Below are 24,797 nucleotides of genomic sequence, written 5' to 3' on the forward strand. Positions count from 1 at the left end.
ATTTGTTGAGTAGGAAAGCTGAGGACACCAGGGGAAAATAATTAAGCGAGATTCAGGTGGTACTAGTAGTCAAGAATCTGCCTGCCAATGCAGGAGATGCAAGAGATGAGGGTTTGATCCCTGGGTCAGGAAGATCCCCTGGAGAAGGAAATGGCAACCCACTCCAGCAGCCTTGCCTGGAAAATTCCAGGGGCAGAGGAGCCTTGTGGGCTATAGAACATGGGATTGCAAACAGCTGGACACATCTGAGCACAGCAACAACAAGATAAGAGATTTTCTATATTGAGATCTCAAAGAGCAACTGCTCTTTCTACAAGTCCCCAAAGTTGCTATGGATGAAGAACAAGAGTGCTGGGTCCTCAAGACAGAAAGGGAGCCCTGAGGTGAGCAGCAAGTATACCACCAAGTTTCCGAAATATGCTGGCCAAGTACTGGAGGCACACTGAGAAGGAAATTCACCATCACCTGTTTCCCTAGGGAAATGATAAAGGAAACACACAGATGCGTGCACATTTCTTGTTGCTGTTCAGTGGCTCAGTCGTGTCTGACTCCTTGGGATCCCATGGACTACAGCACTCCAGGTTCCTTGTCCTCCACCATCTCCCAGAGTTTGCTCAAACTCATGTCCATTGAGTCGATGATGCCATCCAACCATCTCATCCTCTGTCACTCCCTTCTCCTCCTACGCTCAATCTTTCCCAACATCAGGGTCTTTTCCAAAGAGTGGGCTCTTCATGCCTCCTAAAAGCTACCAATCTTCTCTAGCTTAGGGGGATAAGAGAGGCTTTAGACAACTTGCCTGATCACTTCCTAAACACTTCCAGATCATCTGGTAGCCAAAGGTTTTCAGGCTTCTCCGGGCAACTAAGATTCTTCACTTCAAGAATGTATGGCATAAGAAATTCTCCAACTCTTTCAACCAAATAAAGTTCCCAGTTGGAACAAAATGTTCTCAGCATGTCTTGGTATAAGGGCTCTGTACTACATTTACTAATAAGGCATAGATGAATGCTATAAAGTTCTAACAGAAAATGAATTCCTATCAGTATACCAAGTAGGATTGTCATACTTGGCCAAAAAAGAAAAAATAATACAGGAGCCCTGTTATATTTGAATTTCAGATAAACAACAAATTATCTTTTAATATCACTATGTCCCATGCCATAATTGAGTCAGACTTATGCTTAAAAAAATTTGTCATTTATCTGAAGGTCAAATTTAACTGGGTTTCTGTACTTTTCTTGCAATCCTGGTAAAAAGCTTTGTCCAGGAGCCTGTCTGGATATAGGTACCAGGCTTCCAAGAGCTAAGAAGTTACTAATAAGGAATTTGGATTGATGGGTGATAAATAACATTCATTTGACAGTGAAGGAAATAGCTCATTTTAAGGATTCTTTCTGAGAATGCTTATATATCATTAAAAATTTTTTTTCCTCCTGCAACTAACAAGTGTGTGCATGCTCAGCCAGTCAGTCGTGTCTGACTCTTCATGACCCCATGGACTGTAGCCTGCTAGGCTCCTCTGTCCATGGAATTTTCCAGACAAGAATACTTGGGTTGCCATTTCCTCCTTCAAGGGAGCTTCCTGATGAAGGGAGAGAACCAGAGTCTCTAGTGTCTCCTGCACTGGCAGGAGAATTCTTTACCACTGAGCCACCTGGGAAGCCCAAATAACAAGTAAATCCCTTCGAATATGTGTTTCTGTTTGGGATTCAGGGAGAGCATAGAGCCTTTTGTCTGTGTTCCCCAAGTCAAGACTTAGGAACGTCCCTCATGTGGAAAGAATGCCACAGTCTCGTCAGGTATGAATGAGGGCCTTCCCTCCCCTTGCAGTATTGCTGGGGATGGATGGACTAGAGGGTCTGTGAATGCTCCTGGGTTTTCAGAAGGTGAGGCAAGAAGCCATTTCCTGACTCTGTATTCTTGGTGCCAACTGGGGGCTGCATGCCTCCCGGATATGTCCCGAGGAGCCTTCCTGGGGCTGCTGCTGTTGCGGGGAGCTAAGCATCAGGCCAAAGGAAAAGTCCTCCTTGGAAAACAGCTCAGCATCTGCAACAATTCATTTGCAAGATTTCCTGCTGTGGCTAAATGCGGTGGCTGCTTGGTTTGTTATTTAAAAGAGTGACCCTAGTGAGACCAGAGCTCTGATGGGAGTGGGGAGGGGCTGATTTCAGATCAGGAGGAGGAGGAGCACTGAGGATGCCTAATTGAATTCCACTGATGAACTGAAAGAGTCCCTGTTAGTCAATCCCAATCCTTTCTGGATCCTAATAGAAAAACTATTCGAATACTAGTGTTCAAATACTAAGGGAGGCTAGGCATTGGATTCTAGAGCCAGGGGCAGCTGCACTGGGGAGAAGGGGAAGGAAAAGGCAACGGAGAAGCATGCGGGCTGCGGGTCCATGGACAGGGGAGATATCCTGGCCAGGGGAGATGCCCAGCAGACAGTCAGAGACAGAAGCCTGGAAGAGTCAGGGAACAGGAGCAGAAGAGAACCTTCACGGAGGAAACAGTGGAGACATCCTCTGGTAAGCCTGGTGAGCCCTTTACACGGGGCACTTGGCAAATTGACGGAAGACAGACTGTCTCTCTGCTCTGCACTGGTCTCAAGGAAAGTGTGAATAACCTGCACTGTGCCATCTTTGTTCTATTTAGGACCACTGTGCACAAGAAGATGGAGGTGAGCATTTGTAGTCCTCTTGACAATAAGCTTTAAGCAAGGAGGACAGGGACTGGGACTTCCCTGGTAGTCCGGTGGTTAGGACTCTGAGCTTTCACAGCCTAGAGCCCAGGTTTAATCCCTGGTGGGGCTACCAAGATCCCATTTTGTGGACAAAAAAAAAAAAGAAAGAGCACAGAGAATGAAGGAGGCTGCCTTCCTGAGTGGCCAGAAAAGATGGCAACAAGGTTAAGAACAATTATGGTTTCAAAGATATGGTGATTGGAGACCAGGCTTCACAGATAACTTTTACAGTCTGACATGAAGTCAGCCAGATGAGAGGTACTATATTCAGATGGCAGCTTACCTAGAGGAAGTTTTAAGATAAAAGCAGGCATTCCTAAACCGTATTCATGGACCCTAAGGTAATACCCACTTGACTTCCTTGGGTTCTTTGGCAGATGTTTTCATCTCACTATTCCTTCATTATTAGTTTTGGTTTTCATGAACAAATATTTGGAAAAATCATCTGAATCAGATTTGAATTTAACACTGACAATGAGGAGAAAGCATGAATGTACAGAACTGAACACATAGTAAGATTTTAAAGGAAACGCCCTTTGTCTTGAAAAAAGGAGCAGAGCAGAGACGCTCCTGCGGGGCAGGGAGGTACTGGGTGATGGGCATCTCGGAGATATGTCCTGCATTCGATCAAAGGATCTTTCTCATGCTGCATGAACAAGGCAGACAGAAGCGTCCCTGATTCCACAGAGCGTACAGGGAAGAGAGGTGATAAAGCACATAACGACGATCGTCTCTACTGGAAAGGCAGAGGATGCAGGGCAGGTGTGTAACAGAGTGATGTCAGCCCAGGGCTTGGCTTGCAGAGGAAGGGATGCCAAGACTGAATCCTGAGGGATGATGAAAAGGGGGCAGGAGAAGAGGGCAGGGGTATGTGGGGAGCACACTTAGGCAGCAGTAGGGGCTGGAAGGGAGGGAGGGCATGGTAGGTTCAGCCTGGCAGGAAGGTGGCATTGAAGAGAGAGAACTGCAAGAGACAGTTTTGGAAAGCCAAGAAGGCTCACGCTGTGGAAGACTCTATAAACCATATTAAGGAGCTGGGACTTTATTACAGGAGCAATGAAAAGCTGCTGAAAGGTATTAAGCACGAGAGTGATGAAATCACATTTTCATTTTAGATCCCTCTGACTGTAGAGGAGATTGAAAAGAAGCAGAACTGGGAGCCAGAAGGTGTTTAGGAGGCCCTGTAGCAATGCAAGTCAGCAGAGGTGGGCTGGGATGCAGCGCACGGGTCAAAGTAAGAGAAGGCTCTCCAGGGAGAACCCACAGACAAGGTCATGGTTCGCTGGGGCACCAAGGACATCTTGGACATTTTTATTGTAGGCACTGGGTAATAAGAGGTACTCTTTATAAGGGGCTTCCTGGGTGGCTCAGTGGTAAAGAATCTGCCTGCCAGTGCAGGAGACCCAAGAGATACAGGTTCAATCCCTGGGTTGGGAGATCCCTTGGAGAAGGAAATGGCCATCCACTTCAGTAGTCTTGACTGGGGAATCCTATGGACAGAGGAGCCTGGCAGGCTGTAGTCCATGGGGTCACAAAAAGTCAGACACAACTGAGCGACTAAATAACAACATCCCTTTATAAGAGGTGCCAATTTCACTAGAAGAGCGTGGGGAGGGTTGATGGGAGATAAGACAGCAGTTGAGCTCTGGATATGGTGTGCTCTAGGGCTCACAGCACCCAAAGGAGAACAGATGTGGTCATGGTTAGAGGGATACATATGGGGCTCAAGGGAGACACTGCAGCCAAAGGCATCAATTTGGGGGAACTTACAGACATTGCACTCTCAGCAATGGATGAGAAATCCAGCAGAGGGGCTAGGACAGAACCCTGAGAGGCACCAACATTTAAGAGATGTGTAAAGAAACAAACGAGCTGGGAGGCCAGGACAGATCTACCAGGAAGGCAGAAAGAAAACCAAGACAGTCTTTAGCAACAAGTGGGAATAACGAGGGATGACAGAGAGAGCAGGGAGATCAAGGCGGGGGAATGTCAGGGCTGGATCCCAGGTCCAGTCACCGAGAAACTAGTTTTAGTTCCCACGGGGAACTGGGAACGTAGTTGAGAGGCTACGGAGTTCAAGTCCCTTCTAGAAGTTAAATAAGCATTAGTCGGTACACATTCAACCTCCTGTAAATACAATATACTTGAACCTCTCCAGAGTACAGTTTCTAATATTTTATTTTTTTTAAGCTGGGTGGAGGGTACCTGAGTATGAATTAAGTTTTTCTGAATATGTTTCTACGTGTCTGATAGAGTTCACAATAAAGGTGAAATGGATACCCAAAATACATTGTTGAGTGAAAGAAAGTAAGGTTATCAAACAGTATGTCTGGTTAGAGTTTCATTTATGTAAAACGGTAGATTCATCTCTACACAGGTACACACGCACAGGGAGCTAAGTTAGAAAGATGGTCATTGATTATTTCAGCAATGATTGTTTCTTCAGATTGAAGGTCTTTTTTACTTTTGGGAGGGCCTCTTCCATATTATTTGAATTTTTACTGGAGTATAATTGCTTTACAAAGTTGTGTTAGTTTCTGCTGTACGATGAAATGAATCGGCTATTGGGCTTCCCAGGTGGCTCAGTGGTAAAGAATCTGCCTGCCAGTGCGGAAGATGAAGGAGACACCGGGTCCATCCCTGAGTCAGGAAGAGCCCCTGGAGAAGGGTCTCCCTCTTGGACCCCTCTCCCACCCCGCAACATCCCACCCATCTAGGTCACCACCTGTAGCAGCTTTAGACAAATAACAAAACCACAGAAGCAGATACAGAACCTGTACCTGACACGTTGATACAATGGCCCCTATGAGGATGTCCTGCCAAAAAGTTGGATTCTAACTGTAACCCGCCAGGCTTCTCTGTCCATGGGGAGGGGTGAGGCCAGGGAAGCAGATTCCACCCATATCTCCTCATTCAATAAACCAGAACAAGGGCAATCATAAAAGTTTTCTTTACAATGATGCTCTCGCTTACTCTCAAAGGCAGAGAGAGAAGAAGCAAAAAAAAAATTTTAATTAAAAAAAATTTTTTATGTAATAATAATAAAAATAAATGTTCAATGAGCCAAAAAGAAAAAGACATCACCATACATGTAATATCTATTTCTGTCATATTTGTAATGTCATATCTGTAAAGACAAACTATTAATAACCTATTCCTGGTGGTAAGCACACTGCTATTTGTTGTAAAATTCTTTGTATTTACTAATTTTTAAACTTTTTTCAATAAAATCCAGAGTATTTATTTAAAAAAAAATAATAAGCCAAGGAATGAACTCTCTTCACGTGCCTACAGACTCAGGTACAGCATCATCCCGAAGGTAAGGAGCCAGTCCTCTCTCAAGTCTATGCCTGTCTCATCTTTCCCAGTGATCAGGTGTGTAGCCATCGGAGAGATCTGTCTTCAACTCCAAAGTCAACCTCTCAGTTTCAGCATGACCTTAGACAGCTTACACCTACAAGCCTATTCTCTTATATCCTAAAATGCAAGCAATTTTCAAAAGCTGCCTCGTAGAGTTGTTGCCTTGAGGGTTAAATGAGGTTGAACACACAAAACTCTTAAGAGGAAGACCAGGCATGTGGGAAGCAATCAAGAAGGAGGGGAGCTGTTCTGTATTTCTTAAAACAAGAACAACCGCACAGCAAGCTCTGAATCTGGGTCGCCCCCACCATCACTGGCCAGCCTTCAACCAGACACGGCGAACTGCTCCTCCCGGTATGTGAACCTCCAACCCAGTCTCGGAAGCTCCCCTCCGACCTCCACGGTCGGTGTGCCCCCTGCCACAGGCTCACCTGTTCAGCATATTGGACTGGTAGATTCTCTTCTCATGGGTGTTGTAGCAGCTGCTCTTGGGCTCGGGGATGAAGCTGTGCTCAGACAGCATGTCAGAGGCCGCGGTGGTGATGATGGCGATCCCGTCCCTCACTCTGGCAGGGAGGCCATAGTCCCACTCATCGTAGGACACAGAGACCAGGCCGGTGGGGAACTCCGAGGGCACTGTGTCCGTGTCCCCCGCCACCAGACTAGGCACAATCCACGTGTAGCCGTAGCCGGTCAGCCCTACTGAGTTAGCCACTTCGAAGATGTAGGTGGCCTCTTCCTTAGTACAGTAAAGAAGAATGACGGGGCTCTGAAGTTTCTTGAGCTGGTTCTGGATTTTCGAATCCCCATCGTCCAAGGACATGTCCAGCAGAAGGACCTCCTCCAGCTCCCAGCCCACGAAGCTGTTCTCGATGGTGCTGCGAATTTTGTTGACAAAGTCCTGGTAGCCAGGGAAGTAGGTGGTGACGATGGAGAAGATGTACCAGTCATACTCCTCCATGATGTTGAGCATCACGGAGGCCTGCTGTTCGATTGATGGGCCGAACTGGAAGAACATGGAGGATTCATCCTAGAGTGGGAAGCATAGAGAGAGAAAAAGAGGGGGAAAAGTCAAAACAAAGATGGTGAGGGAGAGCCTGAACCAGCTGGACACAGAGCTTTGTGTGTGTCAATTACTCTTTCCACATTGATGCCTTTAAAGAGGGATATGTTTGAATTGCAAACATCTGTAATACTCTCCTTCTTAAAACCTTCCCCTGGAGAAAACCAACCTGGGTCTGTGCTCTCTTTGAAGTCCTCGAGACTACTGCAGAGCCCCAGACAGCCTCTCAGAATCAAATATGTTAGTATTTCTAGAGCACAATGTAGGAAGAGTCACAAAAAGCAGGATAAAGACTAAATGGCCTCGTGTCAGTTGAGGTCAGGGTTTGCTGTCAAATGAGTTATATAAACACAAACTTGCTCTTTCCAATTTTTGAGACGTTTGGGTTCATCAGTTGTGGGTGTGTTTCATTCAATTCGGGGAATAATCCAAAATGCCCTCAATCTGCCCTTAAATCTACCTCAAGTAGGGAGGGGGCAGGTGAGTGGTCCAGCAGGTGAGTGGCACTCAGGTATGGCGAGCTGGGAAGTGCACTGTAGCACAAGATTTGATCTCTGCATTGTCTATAAAGACATAACTGTTAAATGAATAGCATATGGAGTTTCCTCTCTGTCTTTTACTCTGGCAATGAGGCATATAGGTTAGAATGAGGCACAGTCAGTCTATGTAAGCTACAAGTTACAATGACTTATCTTCAAGGTCATCTGTGATTAAGCCTGTATTCTAGAAGAGCATATAGAGAATAGCTCTTTCTCTTTCCTCTATAATGCCAGGGGTCTCCGTCTGACCTGTGTATTACACACAATCCTCTGTCAATTCTAAGCATCTTGTGTTTTCTCCCACTTTGTGAGGGAGAAGCCCTTTCACATTTCTCCCTTTTGAAGCTATATTCCACCTGCCATTTGGACATGTCAGGCCCTGCGTTTTATCTCCATCTTACAGCTAGAAGAATCTGAAACCACAAAATGAAGACCCTCTCAGCCTCATCCTTCTGTTTCAGTCTATTTCCCCCTGAGTTCCTCCTGGGTAATGGCGTCTCTTTTCATGGTCAGTGGCCTCTGTCTCCTATCTGATGGTTTATCTCCATTTTATAACTATCCAAGCTAACAAAATTGTGTTTTTAATTCAAAGGGGGCAGTGCTTTTTTATCCCCAAAACCAGAGCTTTGAAGCATGGTTACAAGAGATCAGGCTTTTAAACAAAATGATGCAGTGATTTCTTAGTTCAGAAGCATATTGTTGTATAGCTGAGAAATTGCTGAGTATTTTTTGGGCACTCGCTATTGAAAAAAAAAAAATGCAGGCTGGGAGATATCCAGCTGGTATCCAAAGACCCTGATTCGGCAGCAAGAGCTGCCAGCCCAAGGCTCTGCCACGGCTGTGTGTGCTTCACGTGCCTTGAACTCTTCACATTTTCTTACAAGTGATCCAAATGAAACAGGAGCTGCTCAGTCATTTGGGGTTAATTCCTTCTGCTATGGGTAAAATGGTGCTTATAATGGCTCCCTCCTCTGGCTTAAACATACAGTCCAAGAGGAGCCTCTTAGGATCATGGAACTCAGGGATATAGAGAGGGTGGGCCACCAAGAATGCATGAGGAGGGAATGGAAATTATTTCAGAATAAAAGAAAGCCCAGGGCCAGATGGCGTCACAGGTGAATTCTCCCAAAAGTGTAGAGAACAGCTAACACGTATTCTGTTCAAACTCTTCCAGAAAACTTCAGAGGAAGGAAAACTCTCAGACTAATTCTATAATGCCACCATCACCCTGATACCAAAACCAAAGATGCCACACACATACAAAAACATTACAAGCCAATCTCACCAATACACATAAGTGTAAGTGAAGTCACTCAGTCGTGTCCGACTCTTTGTGACCCCGTGGACTGCAGCCCACCAGGCTCCTCAGTCCATGGGATTCTCCAGGCAAGAATACTGGACTGGGTTGCCATTTCCTTCTCCAGGGGATCTTCCCAACCCAGGGATCAAACCTGGTTCCTATACACATAGATGCAAAAATCTTCAACAAAATTCTAGCAAACAGAATCCAACAACACGTTAAAAAGCATCGTCATCAAGTGGGCTTTATCCCAGGGATGCAAGGATTCTTTGATATATGCAAATCAATTAATGTGATACACAAAATTAACTAATTGAAAGATAAAATGATTATCTCAATAGATGCAGAGAAAACTTTGGACAAAAATAAGCATCCATTTATGATTAAAAAAAAAAACTCTCCAGAAAGTAGGCATTAAAGGAATCTACCTCAACATAATAAAGGCCAAACATGACAAACCCACGGCAAACATTATTCTCAGTAGTGAAAAATTGAAAGCATCTCCTCTAAGATCAGGAACAAGAGAAGGGTTCTCATTCTCATCTCTATTATTCAACCTAGTTTTGGCAGTCCTAGCTACAGCAACCAGAGAAGAAAAAGAAATAAAAAGAATCCAGATTAGAAAAGAAGAAGTAAAACTTTCACTGTTTACAAATGACTGACACTACATATAGAAAACCCTAAAGATGCCACCAGAAAATTACTGGAGCTAAGGGTAAAATGGTGTTTATAATGGCTCCCTCCCCTGGCTTAAACATACAGTCAAAGAGGAGCCTCTAAGGACTATAGCAAAATTGCAAGATATAAAATTAATACTCAGAAATCCCTTGCATTCCTACACAGAACAGAATAGTGATTTTTTTTTTAATGCAGCCAGCCCCTGCTCCTCGTCTTCCACTTCAATGCCAAGTATGGACTGCTCTTCGGGTGACAATGACCTTGTTCTTGGGTTACAATATAGTGTGGGAATCCAAGACAGCAAAGCTTAATTATGACAAGACTTGTCAGGGGCCCACAGAAAACCACAGTAACAGGAAAGGAAGGCCCGTGACAGAACAACTTACCCAGAATGGTTGTGATCACTTTAAAGTGACAGCCGTTTGTTTCCCTTGTTACTTTCAGCTAAGCTGGGGAGTTTGGGAGATTCTCAAATGAGATGTATTATCACTTGAGTTTTCACCAGCCCAGTGGACATGAGAAAGGGACAGATGCATCCAAATATACCTTAAAATGCACAGGCGCAGGATGAGATGGGTAAAACTACTGCCCATTCTATGCGAAATGAACGTATCACAAGGAGATTCTGGAACACCCACAAAGCTCCAGCCACAGTGAAGCCACAGCTGATTCCAAAACACAGCTAGAGATAGCCTCGAAGGAAAACCCATGGGCATCCATAGTAAATGAGCCCATGCTAATGAGACTGAATTTAAAAGAAAGCCAATCTACTGTATACCAACCTGACCCTCTCCTTTTTAGTCTTCTCTTAAAACTCTCTCACGAAAATAAAGGAGCTCTTAAAGAAACTGCCAGCTATTATATGAAGAAAGCCAATAAACAGTGAAAGTAAAAAAAGGAAAAATGAATATGGTTTCAAGTTACCTCCACCACATCCTTACCTTACCTACTAATTCTATCATCTTCCACAATCATCCTTTTCTGATTTCCTCCACTCCTGTCCATGCCCAGTTCAACCATCTTATTTTGCCAATCCTTTATTAAATAAGGAGGCCTTACAAGGCGATTTTATCTGGGGCACCAAGAGGAGGTTAATGAAACCAAATGGGAATCAAGAGACAAAGTTATAGCTTGGACAAATGTTTCCTGGTATAATGAGTGGTCCAGCATTATTAATTTAGTTGACGCATCAATCTGGTATATAGCAGTCGGGAACGGAACAGCTCTTTTTCAACAAAGCTTTGGGCTAACTATAAGTTGTAAGCAGTGACAGCCTTTGCAAATTATGGTCACAGCCACAAATCAAAGAGCAATCTTGATGTGTGCATGGAGTGGAAAGGACTGTGGCCATGCATCCATCTTGGCAGGCTCCCAGCATGCACTGTGATCACCACAAGAAGTAGCATCTTCTAGGATGAAGGACAGGGATATAACTCAGCTCACTATGCTTCCCCACTAACATTTTTATCTTCTGGTGTCATTACAAAATGTTATGTGCACAGGTCCTTGGAGCAGTCTCCTCAGATTCCCAGTCAAATTTATTATATGAATGTACTTCTTCAGCTTGCCTCCAGAGCACCTTTAAAGCAGTCCAAGATAAAGGGTTGCCATGACTGATAGGTACAGCCAGCACAGGGAAGCTACGATGGGACATTAGAGCCTGTCAGTCTGGAACTGTTATGGTGAACCCCATCGTGTCGGTGTTCATGGTGTTTATTTGCTAATAAGAAGAAACAAAAACAAGTACTATTTTCATTCTACTAACTGCCTCAGAAAATTGCTGCCTAGAAAATTAGCAGTACATGAGATTCTTCTTCTTCATCACTGAGATCCCTTACAGATCCACTTCTGACATAAAGGATATACTAGCAATGGGGTTCAGCTGCCAGTTCACCTTGGGGACTGCCTCAGCTGAAGAGAACCCCCTCACCCAAAGTGGATAGAGTGCACAGAGTGACCGGTGGTCATGGAGTCTAAAGACCTGGTCCTCCTGCCTTAATTCTGGGCAACTCTGAAGGATGTGTCTGTCTTCAGAACTTTCCACAAGGTTCCATTAATATTGCATCAAAGGACTTCCTCAGTGGTCCAGTGGTTAAGAGTCTGCCTGCCAATGGAGGGGGAACAGGGTCCATTCCTGGTCCGGGAAGATCCCATATGCTACAGGGCCGCTAAGCCAGTGTACCACAATTAGTGAAGCTTGCAAGCCCTGGAGCCCATGCTCTGCCACAAGAGAAGTCACCGCAATGAGAAGCCGGCACACCGCAACTAGAGTGTAGCCTTTGCTCGCAGTAACTAGAGAAAGCCTGCGCACATCAACAAAGACCCAGCACAGTCAGAAATAAAGAAAGAAAATACTGTCTCACACTGTATTTCTCCTTCTGTCTACTCCTGCCCTTGCATTCAGGGCATGGGGGACTATGCACCAACTTCATCTCAGTTCACCTTCTCAGGGAACCAAGCTGGAGACTTTATCCATTTTCCTTTTCCAATGTGGAAAAGAGACAACTTGAAAGTGAACATGGTATCTGTTTTCAAATATAAAAATGACTTACATGGTAGAAAAATAAGTCTCTGCTCATGGGCTCCAGAGGAGAAAACTGGGACCAGTGAGCAGAAATAATAAAAGGCACCATTGGGCTCAATGGAGAAAGTACATTTGCAACAATTATAGCTGTTTAAAATGAAATGGGCCTCGTAAGGTAAGGAGCTTGCTGTCGTTATGAACATTCAAAAAGGAGTTGGATTATTAACAGATAAAAGGATTCCCCCCAGCACTCCATGTGGAAAATGCCATGCTCATCTCTCAGGCCTATTTCAAAAGTCAGCTTTTTTTATGCATATTGTCTTTTCTGACTTTCCCAAGTCAATTCTCTTTTCTCTGTGCTTTCACAATATTTTATACATGCCTCATCACCATATTTATTTATTTAAGAAATTTTAATGAAGTATAATTGATGTACAATATGATATAAATTATAGGTGTGCAATACAGTGACTAACAACTTTAAAAGTTATACTCCATCTATAGTTATTATAAAATACTGGCTATATTCCCCATGTTGTACAATGTTTCCTGCTGGCTTATTTTATACCTCATAGTTCGTAGCTGTTACTCCCCTACCCCTATATTGCCCCTCCGTACTTCCCTCTGTGGTAATCACTACTTTCTTCTCTGTATCTGAGTCTGTTTCTTTTTTGTTGTTATATTCACCACCTTGCTGTATTTTTTTTAGATTCTACATATAAGTCATATTATTCAATACTTATCTTTCTTTGTCTGACATCTCATTTAACATAATACTCTTCAAGTCCATTCCTATCGATGCAAATGGCAAATTTTCATTCATTTTTATGGCTGAATTGTATTCCATTGTGTGTGTGTGTGTGTATATATACATACACTCACAGACTACACCTTATTTATCCATTCATCTGTTGATGGACACTTAGGTTGCTTCTATATCTTAGCAAGTGTACATGAGGCTGCCATGAACACTGGGATACATGTGTCTTTTTAAATTAGTGTTTTGGGTTTTTTCAAATATATACCCAGGAGTAGAACTGCTGGGTTTTATGGCAGTTCTTTTTGCCTTTTGATACTGTTCGTGGTGTTCTTGCAACAAGCTTATTAGAGTGGTTTGCCATTCTTTCCTCCAGAGCTGTGGTTTTCCCATGTGTGGATGTGAGAGTTGGACCATAAAGAAGGCTGAGTGCCGAAGAATTAATGCTTTGAACTGTGGTGTTGCAGAAGATTCTTGAGAGTCCCTTGGACTGCAAGATCAACGAGTCAATCCTAAAGGAAATCAACTCTGAATATTCATTGGAAGGACTGGTGCTGAAGCAGAAGCTCCAATACTTTTGTTTACCTGATATGAAGAGCGGACTCATTGGAAAAGCCTGTGATGCTGAGAAAGACTGAAGGAAAAAGGAGAAGACAGCAGCAGAGGACGAGATGATTAGATAGCATCACCAACTCAATGGACACGAGTCTGAGCAAACTCCAGGAGACAGTGAAGGACAGGGAAGCCTGGCATGCTGAAGTCCATCGAGTGGCAAAGAGTCAGACATGGCTTAGGGACTGAAGAACAACAACAGCAAGGGTAGTTCTATCTTTATTTTTTTAAGAAACTGCCATACTGTTTTCCATAGTGACTGCACCAATTTACATTCCCACCAACGGTGTTTGAGGATTCCCCTTTCTCATGGGAAGCATATATGCATGCTTCGTCCCATTAAAAAATGTACATTTCTCAAGAGCAGGAATTGCACCTTATTCATCTCTGAATCTCCAGGTGGCACGTGAAAAAAATTTAAATGTTTGTTGTATTAATATTACAAAGTACATTCCTTTGTTGGGTGGGAGATGAACTGAAATGACCTTGATGGTCTCAACTGGTTCCAAATTTCTATGCTGATGGCACATGTCTGCAGTTATGCCTGAATGGTTGTGCACTTGTACAAAAAGTGAAGCGGACCCACCTTGGAGCCAGCCCGAGAGGCAGGAAGTGTACCAGTCATTTCTTCATTCTTCTCTACAGCAAATTCCATGAAGCGTCATCTACACTTCTTCCAACTCCTCTTCTACCATTCTTTCTTGTACTAATTCCAATCACACTTCCAACCCCACTCCTCCTCCCCAAAAGATCATCTTGTGAAACGCAGTGGTGACATTTGTGTTGCCAACTCTAACATCCATCTGCAGCCTCTGACTTGGGTCATCACAGGCTCCTAAATATGCTCTCGTCCCTTGGTTTCCAGGGCTTCGTATTCACTTGACTTTCCTCCTAACTTACTGGTAGCTGTTCTCTCATCTTCTTTGCTGGTTCCTCCTCTTCCTTCTGATCTTTTGAAGCGGGCGTGCCCCAGAGTCAATCCTTGATCCTCGTTTTGTTCCCCTTCTCAGAAATCTCACTCAGTTTCCTGATTTAAATCCCATTTCGATGCCGATTGCTCTCACACTTCTTTCTCCAAAACTTCAAACTGACACATCAAACTGCCTATTCTACATCCCCATTTGGATATCTCTGAACATATACAAAATGGAAATGTTTCCAATTTTAGTTCAAGGCAATTCTCTCCTCCTACTGCCAACTCCTCTCTTTCTTTGGACTTTTACATCCAATCAGCCAGGACACCTTGACTGCCTTACCTTCAAAAGGCTGTCCTTCGAGAGCCTTTGACCACCCACGTTGTTTGAGCCACCCTCATCCTTCACCTGTCATTGAAAGGCCTGCTAACTGGCCTTCCTGCCTCTGCCCCAGTCTCATGTACAACGAAGAAGCAAGATGATCCTTTGAAAGCTTAAATCATAAGATGCTATCTTCGGTCCCAAACCCTCAATGACTTCCCAACTCACTAAAAGGAAAAAGCTGACACCCATGATCGGAACCCCACTGGCCCTAAGATCCCACCTTTTCCAACTCTACCTCTCACTCTCCTCCAAGCATGCTGATTGCTCTTAATATACTAATTCCCACCCCAGGCCTTTACTCAAGCTATAGCCTCTGCCTGAAACACTTCATCCAGCTTCCCAGGTACCCACAGAGCTAACACACACACCTGGTACAAGTCCTCACTAAAACCTCACCTTCTCAACAAAGCTCAATCCTGAGCCTGTGATACAATACAATAGTCACTCTCTCCCATCAAAGGTAGGCCTGAGTCCTCTTATGCTGCCAACATATGAAACCTACTCTTAATTATGAATCCACTTTTGATTTTTGCCACAGCATTCATTTACCACCATCAAACATAATACAATGTATTTATCATGAATGTTTGCCTCTTCCCAACTAGAATGTGAACACCATGAAGGCCGGCATCAATTTATTTGTTTATTGCTGTAACGCAGCACCTAGAATGGGCCCTGGCCCAAAGTGGACTCTCAGTAAACAGCTGGTGAATTTTAAAAAGTAGTAATTTGCCATTGTTTGTGTTTGTATGTGTTCACATTTTTCTGTGGGGGTGTGGGGTTCATGTATCTTTTCTAGTTAGTGTGTTCGCATTCTTCAGACAAACACCTGGAAGTATAACTGCTGGGTCATACGGTAAATCTATGTTCAATTTTTTGAGGAACCCCCATACTGTTCTCCAGAGTGGCTGTACCAGTTTACATTCCCACCAATAGTACCCGAAGGCTCCCTCTTCTCCACATCCTCACCAACACTTGTCATTTCTTGTCTTTTTAATGATAGTCATTCTAATAGGTATGGGCTCCTATCTTACTATAATTTTGAGTTGATTTCCCTGAAGATTTGTGATGCTGAGCGTCATTCACGTGCCTGTTGGCCATCTGCATGTTCAGGAAAAACATCTATCCAAGCCCTCTGCCCAGTTTTTAATCATATTGTTTGCTTTTTTTGCTATTGAGCTTTATGAGTTCTTTATGTATTTTATATATTAAAACCTTATCAGATATATGATTTACAAATATTTCTCCCATTCAGTAGGTTGCCTTTTCATTTTGTTGATGGTTTCCTTTGCTGTGCAGAAGCTTTTTAGTTTGATGTAGTACCACTTGTTTATTTTTGCTTCTGTATTACTCAGCCATAAAAAAGAATGGAATCTTGCCATTTGTGACAACATGGTTGGACCTTGAGGGCATTATGCTAAGTGAAATAAATCAGGCAGAGAAAGACAAATACCATATGATTTCACTTATATGTGGATTCTTTTTTTTTTTTTTAAAGCAAACAAATCAAATGAAAACAAAAAAAGCTAAGCTCATAGATACAGAGAACAGATTGGAGGTTGCCAGAGGCAATGAATGGGGAGTAGGTGAAATGGGTGAAGAAAGTCAATGGTACAAAGTTCCAGTTATAAAATAAATACGTCATTGGGATGTAATATACCACATGATGACTATAGTTAATAATACTGTACTGCATATTTGAAAACTGCTAAGAGAGTAAACCTTGAAAGTTCTCATCACAAGGAAAAAAAGTTTTGTAACATGTTCAGTGAGGATCGGTAACAACACTTCCTGTGATCATTTCACAGTGTTTACAAATACGGAATCATTATATTGCATGCTCAAAATATAATATTACATATCAATTACACCTCAATTACAAAAGTGGCAATTGATGTTGCATCCAGATAATTCTCATGCATGCTAAGTCACTTTAGTTGTGTCTGACTCTTTGCAACTCCATGGTCTGTAGCCCTCCAGGCTCCTCTGTTCATAGGATTTCCCAGGTAAGAATACCGGAGTGGGTTGTCACGCCCTCCTCCAGGGCATCTTCCCAGCCCAGAGATCAAACCTACATTTCTTATGCCTTCTGTATTAGCAGGCAGGTTCTTTAACCACCAACACCACTTGGGAAGCCATAGATAATTTTCAAATCTAGTTTATTTTTGTTGGTTATTGAACTGATAACATTTTCCAGCATTTTATTTATTTTTTAATTGAAGAATAATTGCTTTATTGAATTTTGTTGGTTTCTGCCAAACATCAACATGAATCAGCCATAGGTATACATATGTCCCCTGAGGTCTCTCATGCTACACAAATCTTAGCAATGTATAACATCCCAGGGATTACAAGCCTGCTAGGACATTAAAGCAAATTCAGATTAAATAAATCTGACCTTTCTCCTCCTTCTGTTTTCCTTCTAAATTCAGTTCTTAAGAAGGATCTGTGTTTGAAAAAAGGCTAGAATCTCTAGGCTTTTGCTGAAAACCTCTACTACCCATCAGATTTAGAAGGCAAGTGTAGAAATGACGGGCTAAGAGGTCAGGTTCCTCCAAGCTGGGTTAGGCCTGGGTATTTCTTCTCTACTTCTTCCACACTGAGCACAAAGTAGAAGCAGAATATGGGGACAAAAATCTCTCCTCTCCCAACTCAAGGGGAGGATTTTCTCTACACCCCCCCACAACTCCAAGAGATCCCCTTTTTGGTGACTATAAACTCTGATGCCAACCATCATTTTTTTTCAAGTGACTAAGGCTGGTGTAGCTATTTAGAGTGGGTTTGGTTAGTGTCAATTCTGTGAGCCCCTCAAGAAAGAAAAAAACACCGGATGTTCTCGCCATTAATCAGAAATATGAGTGAAACACACAAAGGAAGCTCACTGGTGGAGAAGCATGATCTTTCCTGCCAGTTAAACGCTAGATTCATTCTCAGTAAACCCTTGCACACAAAGAGAATGCTCTGGGTTTTCAAAAGCCCATGAACAGACATTCAAGCAGATTGAGCTAGTCTAACAGCCATTCTGGATAGCTAAACAACTCCCCCAGAAGCCGGCATTCTTTTTCTTATTTGTTCTTTCAGAAGATAATTTTGCTTTCTCCTTGAATTGTGTCCTAGTTTCCTCCCTGAATCTCCCTCTTGGATGTGCTTCAATCACTGAATTTAAGCCACAGCTGAGAAACAAACTAAAAGTATTCACTTTGAGAATGTCTACAAGGTCCTTCCTATTCTAGGTCTCAGGGACAATTTTTTAGCAAGAAGAAAGCTTACCAGCAACAGACAGGGCAATAAGAGGAGAAGAATAAAAAGGCCAGTTCCCTCTCACTAAGATACTCAAGTGAATTAAGGAATTAAGTCAGAAAGCAAAGGGCCTGGAGAATACCAAGAGGACTTTCAGAATGTGCTTGGGCTCTGCTATAAGGTATCAAGACACCAAAATCCTAACAAGGCAATTGGATTTCATCTTAAATTAAAATTCTTCACTATGGCCAGTGTTTTCTGCACATCAATACAACTCTCAGATGAACTGACTTGTATTTTTATTAAGAGGTCCTTTTCTATAAAAGAACGAGCTGACATATTCAACAATCACCACATTCTGTGACTGAATAAACATACTTTTAAATAAATGCAAGTGGAGAAAGCAGGGGAATAGGAAAAGTTGGGGGGGAAATGAAATAGAGAAAAATAGTATAAACATCAAACCAACAGTTTTAATTAGGATTATCAATATCAGGTTAAATTTAGACAAGTTTACAAAATCAAGTGTGCTCAACACAAATATAGATCTGGGCATTTTCATGGATTAAAAAAAACAGCATTTCATAGATAAAAAGAAGGGCATGGTAAAACTAAACCACAGAACTAAGAGAAAAGAAAAATTTTATTAGGAGCGAAATCCAAAATCAAAACTGCTTATACCATCAAAATCTTTCTATTTCACTTAAGCCAAGAGGGTGGAGTTTACAGAAGAAATGTGCTCATTAATAAAGAACAGGGTGAAGTACAGACCAGTGATGTATTGGATGCATCAGCAGCATTTTTCAGAGTGAAGATGTAGACATTTGTATCAAAAACATTAATGTTCCCATCTCTTAATATGTATTTGCTCAGAGCATCACATTCATATACCAATGGGAGTAAAGAATTGGGGAGGTGCTCACAAGAGGAGATGAGGAGGAAAGGCATTTTATACTTGACAAAGCCAAGAGTGCTGGTACCTTATATGCTGCTGAAAATAACAAAGCCCTGGTTCTAAATACAGTAGCTATGTTCATGCACATGGGTCTCTTCAAAAGATTCCTGGAAAACAAAAAGGTCTCTGTCCTTCTGTCCCTGCTGTATAGAGAAAGATGAAACATTGCTGAATTGAGAATCTGGACCAATCGTGCTCTTTGGCACAGGTCAACAAGTCATTGGTGGGAGAAATATCAATAACCTCAGATATGCAGATGACACCACGCTTATGCAAAAAGGGAAGAGGAACTTACAAGCCTCTTGATGAAAGTGAAAGAAGAGAGTGAAAAAGCTGGCTTAAAACTCAACATTCAAAAAGCATCTGGTCCCATCACTTCATGGCAAATAGATGAGGAAACAACAGAAACAGTGAGAGACTTTATTTTTCTGGGCTCCAAAATCACTGCAGATGGTGACTGCAGCCATGGAATTAAAGGACGCTTACTCCTTGGAAGAAAGGCTATACCAACCTAGACAGCATATTAAAAAGCAGAGACATTACTTTGCCTACAAAGGTCCATATAGTCAAAGCTATGGTTTTCCCAGTAGTTATGTATGGATGTGAGAGTCGGACCATAAAGAAAGGTGAGTGCCAAAGAATTGATGGTTTTGAATTGTGGTATTGGAGCAGACTCTTGAGAGTCCCTTGGACTGCAAGGAGATCCAACCAGTCAATCCTCAAAGAAATCAGTCCTGAATATTCATGGGAAGGACTGATGCTGAAGCTGAAGCTCCAATATTTTGGCCAGCTGACACGAAGAACTGACTAACTGGAAAAAACCCTGATGCTGAGAAATACTGAAGGTAGGAGGAGAAGGGGATGACAGAGGATGAGATGATCGGATGGCATCACCGACTCAATGGAAATGAATGTGAGTAAGCTCTGGGAGATGGTGACGGACAGGGAAGCCTGGTGTGCTGCAGTCCATGGGGTCGCAAAGAGTTGGACACGACTGAGCGACTGAACTGACTGAGCAAGCCATTGCCTCAGGGGCAGAAAGAAGTTTCCTGAAAACGTTTTTCCCAACAAATATCCAGTGATCTGTTTCCCAGGTCCCTGCACTGAGAAACTGATCACTACTTTCTCACAGAAAGCCAAGGATGGCTGTTCACAATTAACATGGCTTTGAAACTTTCACTTTTCCAAACCAATTTGGTCCTCTGTCTAAAATAGGCAACACATTTTGAAGGGCTCCAGAAATGAAAAGAAAATTGCATACAAGCAAATTAAATATACATATACATCTTCAACCGCTTGTCATCACCTGCCTGACTCTGCCTGACTTGACTGTGGACTTAGAATTTTGGCCACCAGTTGTGCCTTCCACCCTTTAAAGCAGGACTGGTTGTGTCCCATCCTCAACCAGAACATCTTCTAGAGCTGACTGGGCTGCTCCAACTCCAGAATTTAGAGCACATGATGTGAGCCTGGCTGGGTGCAGAAGAAGAAGGCTTCCCCACTTCAGACTCACTAAGTGCCCACCCAAACTTCTGTGTGACTTTTATTCCTGTCTCTACCAGATGAGACTGGGCTTCCCTGGTAGCTCAGCTGGTAAAGAATCTGCCTGAAATTTAGGAGACCTGGGTTCAATCCCTGGGTTGGGAAGATCCCCTGGAGAAGGGAAAGGCTACCCACTCCAGTATTCTGGCCTGGAGAAGTCCATGGACTGTATAGCCCGTGGGGTCGCAAAGAGTTGGACACAACTGAGCGACTTTCACTTCCTACCAGATGAACAGCCCTACTTAGACCTTCCCACTTTCTGCACAGTCCCTGCCAACACCCTTGATGCTGGACACTCCCTGCTCCCTATATCCAGGTGCCAACCGAGACTGGACACCCTTTCCTGCTCTTAACAATAAGAAGTTTATGTTGCTTTGTCCACTATTGTATCAAACCCCTGCATTCCCACACCATCCTGAATCACACCAAGTGTGGGTTATTTGATTCGAAATACGTTTATTTGGAGGGCTGGTGGTGCTAGTGGTAAAGAACCCATCTGACAATGCAGGAGGCATAAGAGACGTGGGTTTGCACCCTGGGTTAGGAAGATGCCCTCTAGGAGGGCATGGCAACCCACTCCAGTATTTTTGCCTGGAGAATGCCATGGACAGAGGAGCCTGGAGGGTTTCAGTCCATGGGGTCACAAAGACTGAATTGACTTTGCATGCACGTACACAGGTTTTTTGGAGCTTGCTGGCTCCTCTCGGCAGGCAGTGTACAAGGTGAGGTCCACTCTCTCCCCACCCTTGGCCTCTCCTTAGACTCGTTTAGACCCCAGAATGCCTGGCTTGCAAAAAGGTGAAAGTGGTGTCCAGTGCTGGATTGGCTACATCTCAGTTTCTCTGAAATTTTCTTTGTTCACTTCATGCTGCAAATCACTCTCTTTTGCTGGAATTATTCAACTTTCACTTTAGCTATGCCTCCTTTGTGCCTATGGGTTACTAGCACAAAAGGCTCTTTAAGAATTCAGAATTCCTAACTGCTTACCCTTCATTTTCTTTCCCTCCAGCTCTAGGACATGTGGGTATATGAAGTCTCACTGAGTGCACAGCTTCATCGGCTGGAACTAACATCTAGTGCCCAATCGGACAAAGGGAGAACCACAGGATCCTGTCCCTGTTCCTAGGAAACACCTATTTCTCTATCCACACACAGAAGGAATACTTGGCTGAGAAGGTACAATGCTACAGATCCAGTTTCCAAAGAAGTCTAGGGTCACCGTCTCTGGTCCAGCCTGCCCCTCCCCCCACCAAGGCAGCAGTACCAATTCTGCCAATATCCCAGCCATCTCGCCACTGGAGTCCTGGGCACTGGTGTCTTGAGCAATGCAACTCAGGCTGAGGCTTCTTCCTTTGTTGTCTCTCTTTCCCCACAGTGTTAGTCCCACGGATGAAGACCTCACTGGAAGATTTCCCTGGCGGCTCAGACACTAAAGAATCTGCCTGCAAAGCAGGAGACCCGGGTTCTACCCCTGGGTTGGGAAGATCCCCTGGAGGAAGCAATGGCAACCCACTCCACTATTCTTTCCTGGAGAATTCCATGGACAGAGGAGCCTGGTGGGCTACACAGTCCATGGGGTCACAAAGGGTCAGACATGACTGAAGCAATTAATACACCCACAACTGGCCTACACCTTTAGCCCAGCATTTCCATTCTCCTCTCTGGAGCCACTGGTAGCTGAAATGCTGTCAGTATCTCAATCTGATTCTGAAAGACTGGCAGTGGCCATCACAACAAGGACAGTATCAAAGGTGGCAAAATCACTTCTAAAGATAAGAACCGGATGAATAAAGGAATGGACGATATATACATGGTTCTTCTGAAGTTTGTGTATTTGTTTGTTTTTAAAACCACATTCAATGGTCTCCTACTTTTCTATAGTTCATATACTTCACCTAAATACATTTCCTTTCATGGAAGCATGTGAGCAGAAAAAGAGTTCTTTAAAAGAAAATGCCAACTGGCGTTTCAAACAGAAAGAAACTCAGAGCTTAGCCTTTCACCCATCCTCATCAGCATCTCTGTAGTATAGAGCCATGGTTACAATCAGATGCTGGCACTTATTAATCTCTCATCTGGGCTCTTCACAGTGGGGCCTCTGCCTACAGATGAATCATCCCAGACAAGTAGGATTCTTACACGGTCTCATTATCTTTAGACTTGGCAGAAAAGCCATTCACCTATCAGGCTTTTATCAGCTGGCTCTGAATTCTGATCCAGGTTGACAAAAACAAAATGGCGGATCCTGATGGTCCACGGCGACATTCTGATGTTAGCTCGATACTGCTTGAAAGGTGCCAACACACTGACCTTGGGTAAGCACAGCCTAAGTGTAAGTGTTAGTCGCTCAGTCATGCCCGACTCTTTACAACCCCATGGACGGCGGCCCACCAGGCTCCTCTGTCCATGACATTTTCCAGGCAAGGATACTGGAGTGGGTTGCCATTTCCTAAATGCTCTATTAAATAAATGCCAGCCTGGGATCTCAAAAAAGACACACTAACCTGAGTGGCTTGAGAAGACACTACTCCAGGTCACATACAATTAAACCAGTTCAGGAAAATGGGAGGAGGAACTAGACAATTTCCCAAGCCTTCAAAGAAAATTCCACATTCTTCCTCGTTACACAGGCCAGTGAGTTCAGCAATCCTGACTTTCAGAAATTCTTCCCTAGCTCTGTCTCAATTCCTTCATGCCGCAGATGAAACCCTTTGGCTCTCATATTTTCTTTGGTGTGTGCATGCTAAGTTGCTTCAGTTGTGTCTGACTCTTTATGACCCTACGGACTGTAGCCCACCAGGCTCCTCTGTCCATGGGGTTCTCCAGGCAAGAATACTGGAGTGGGTTGCTGTTTCCCTCTCCAGGGGATCTTCCTGACCCATGGATCAAACCCATGTCTCTTATGTCTCCTGCATTGACAGGCGGGTTCTTTACCACCAGTGCCACCTGGGACGTCTTTCCTTGATGAAAGATCCTCAAAGATTTTATCAAACTAAATTAAGGCAATGTCAACTTAGGAGATGGTTTGTGACTTGCTTTGTGTGTAAAGATTATTATACTTACTCTCAACCTTTTCTTCCTTAGACTAAACTGATCCCTTTATGTCTCAGCAATTATGGTTCTTATTACAATATTTATTGAGCTTAAAGTGTATCAGGTGTTTTATACATGTATTACCTTCATTAATTCTCATATCTCTATGCAGAACCCCTATTACTCAGTTTCAGCAACAGAGAAAGTAAGCTTTTGAGAAGTAACACACCCAAGGTAGCACTGCTAGTTTGAGAATCTAGCTGGGTCTGCCTACAGAGTGTGCTTATTCAACCACCACACCACACAGCCTCAAGTTTCTGTAAATCATCTTTGTGGCTCCTATCTGAACAATTTACACCTCCTGTTTTAATTGTGAACCACAGAATGATCACAGTCCCTCTAATCCTAGTACACAGACTATTTTCATGAGTCCTTAAGCTTATGTATCCAACCACTAGCATAGTGGTACTACCAAGTAATGATGGACCTGGTACACATTATCAGCCTATCCAGTTCAGCTCAGTTCAGTCGCTCAGTTGTGTCCAACTCTTTGAGACCCCATGGACTGCTGCATATCAGGGTTCTTTGTCCATCACCAACTCCTAGAGCTTGCTCAAACTCATGTCCATCAAGTAGGTGATGCCATCCAACCATCTCATCCTCTGTCATCCCCTTCTTTTCCTGCCTTCAATCTTTCCCAGCATCAGGGTCTTTTCCAGTGAGTCAGTTCTTTGCATCAGGTAGCCAAAGTACTGGAGTTTCAGCTTCAGCATCAATCCTTCGAGTGAATATTCAGGACTGATTTCCTTTAGGATGGACTGGTTGGATCTCCTTACAGTCCAAGGGACTCTCAAGAGTCTTCTCCAACACCACAGTTCAAAAGCATCAATTCGCTGGTGCTCAGCTTTCTTTATGGTCCAACTCTCACATCCATACATGACTACTGGGAAAACCACAGCTTTGACTAGACAACCCTTTAATGACAAAGTAATGTCTCTGCTTTTTAATATGCTGCCTAGATTGGTCATAGCCTTTCTTCCAAGGAGCAAGCATGGAAGGACTGAACTGAGCTGAACTGAATAGAGTAATTTCATGGCTGTAGTCACCATCTGCAGTGATTTTGGAGCCCAAGAAAATAAAGTCTCTCACTGTT

At 43.4% G+C, this 24,797-nt stretch overlaps 1 protein-coding gene across 1 annotated transcript in view; it reads right to left on the reverse strand.

The window, feature by feature from the left end:
- GRIN2B (glutamate ionotropic receptor NMDA type subunit 2B) overlaps positions 1-24,797 on the reverse strand; it is a 367,503-nt gene that overhangs the window by 236,687 nt on the left and 106,019 nt on the right. Inside the window, exon 2 of the mRNA XM_040235229.1 lies at positions 6,535-7,133. Within this exon, the coding sequence (XP_040091163.1) occupies positions 6,535-7,133 (599 nt within the window). The remainder of the gene's footprint in view (positions 1-6,534; positions 7,134-24,797) is intronic.

Source organism: Oryx dammah, unplaced genomic scaffold (assembly GCF_014754425.2).
Source record: "Oryx dammah isolate SB20612 unplaced genomic scaffold, SCBI_Odam_1.1 HiC_scaffold_29, whole genome shotgun sequence".
In the NCBI taxonomy this organism is placed as follows: Eukaryota; Metazoa; Chordata; class Mammalia; order Artiodactyla; family Bovidae; genus Oryx; species Oryx dammah.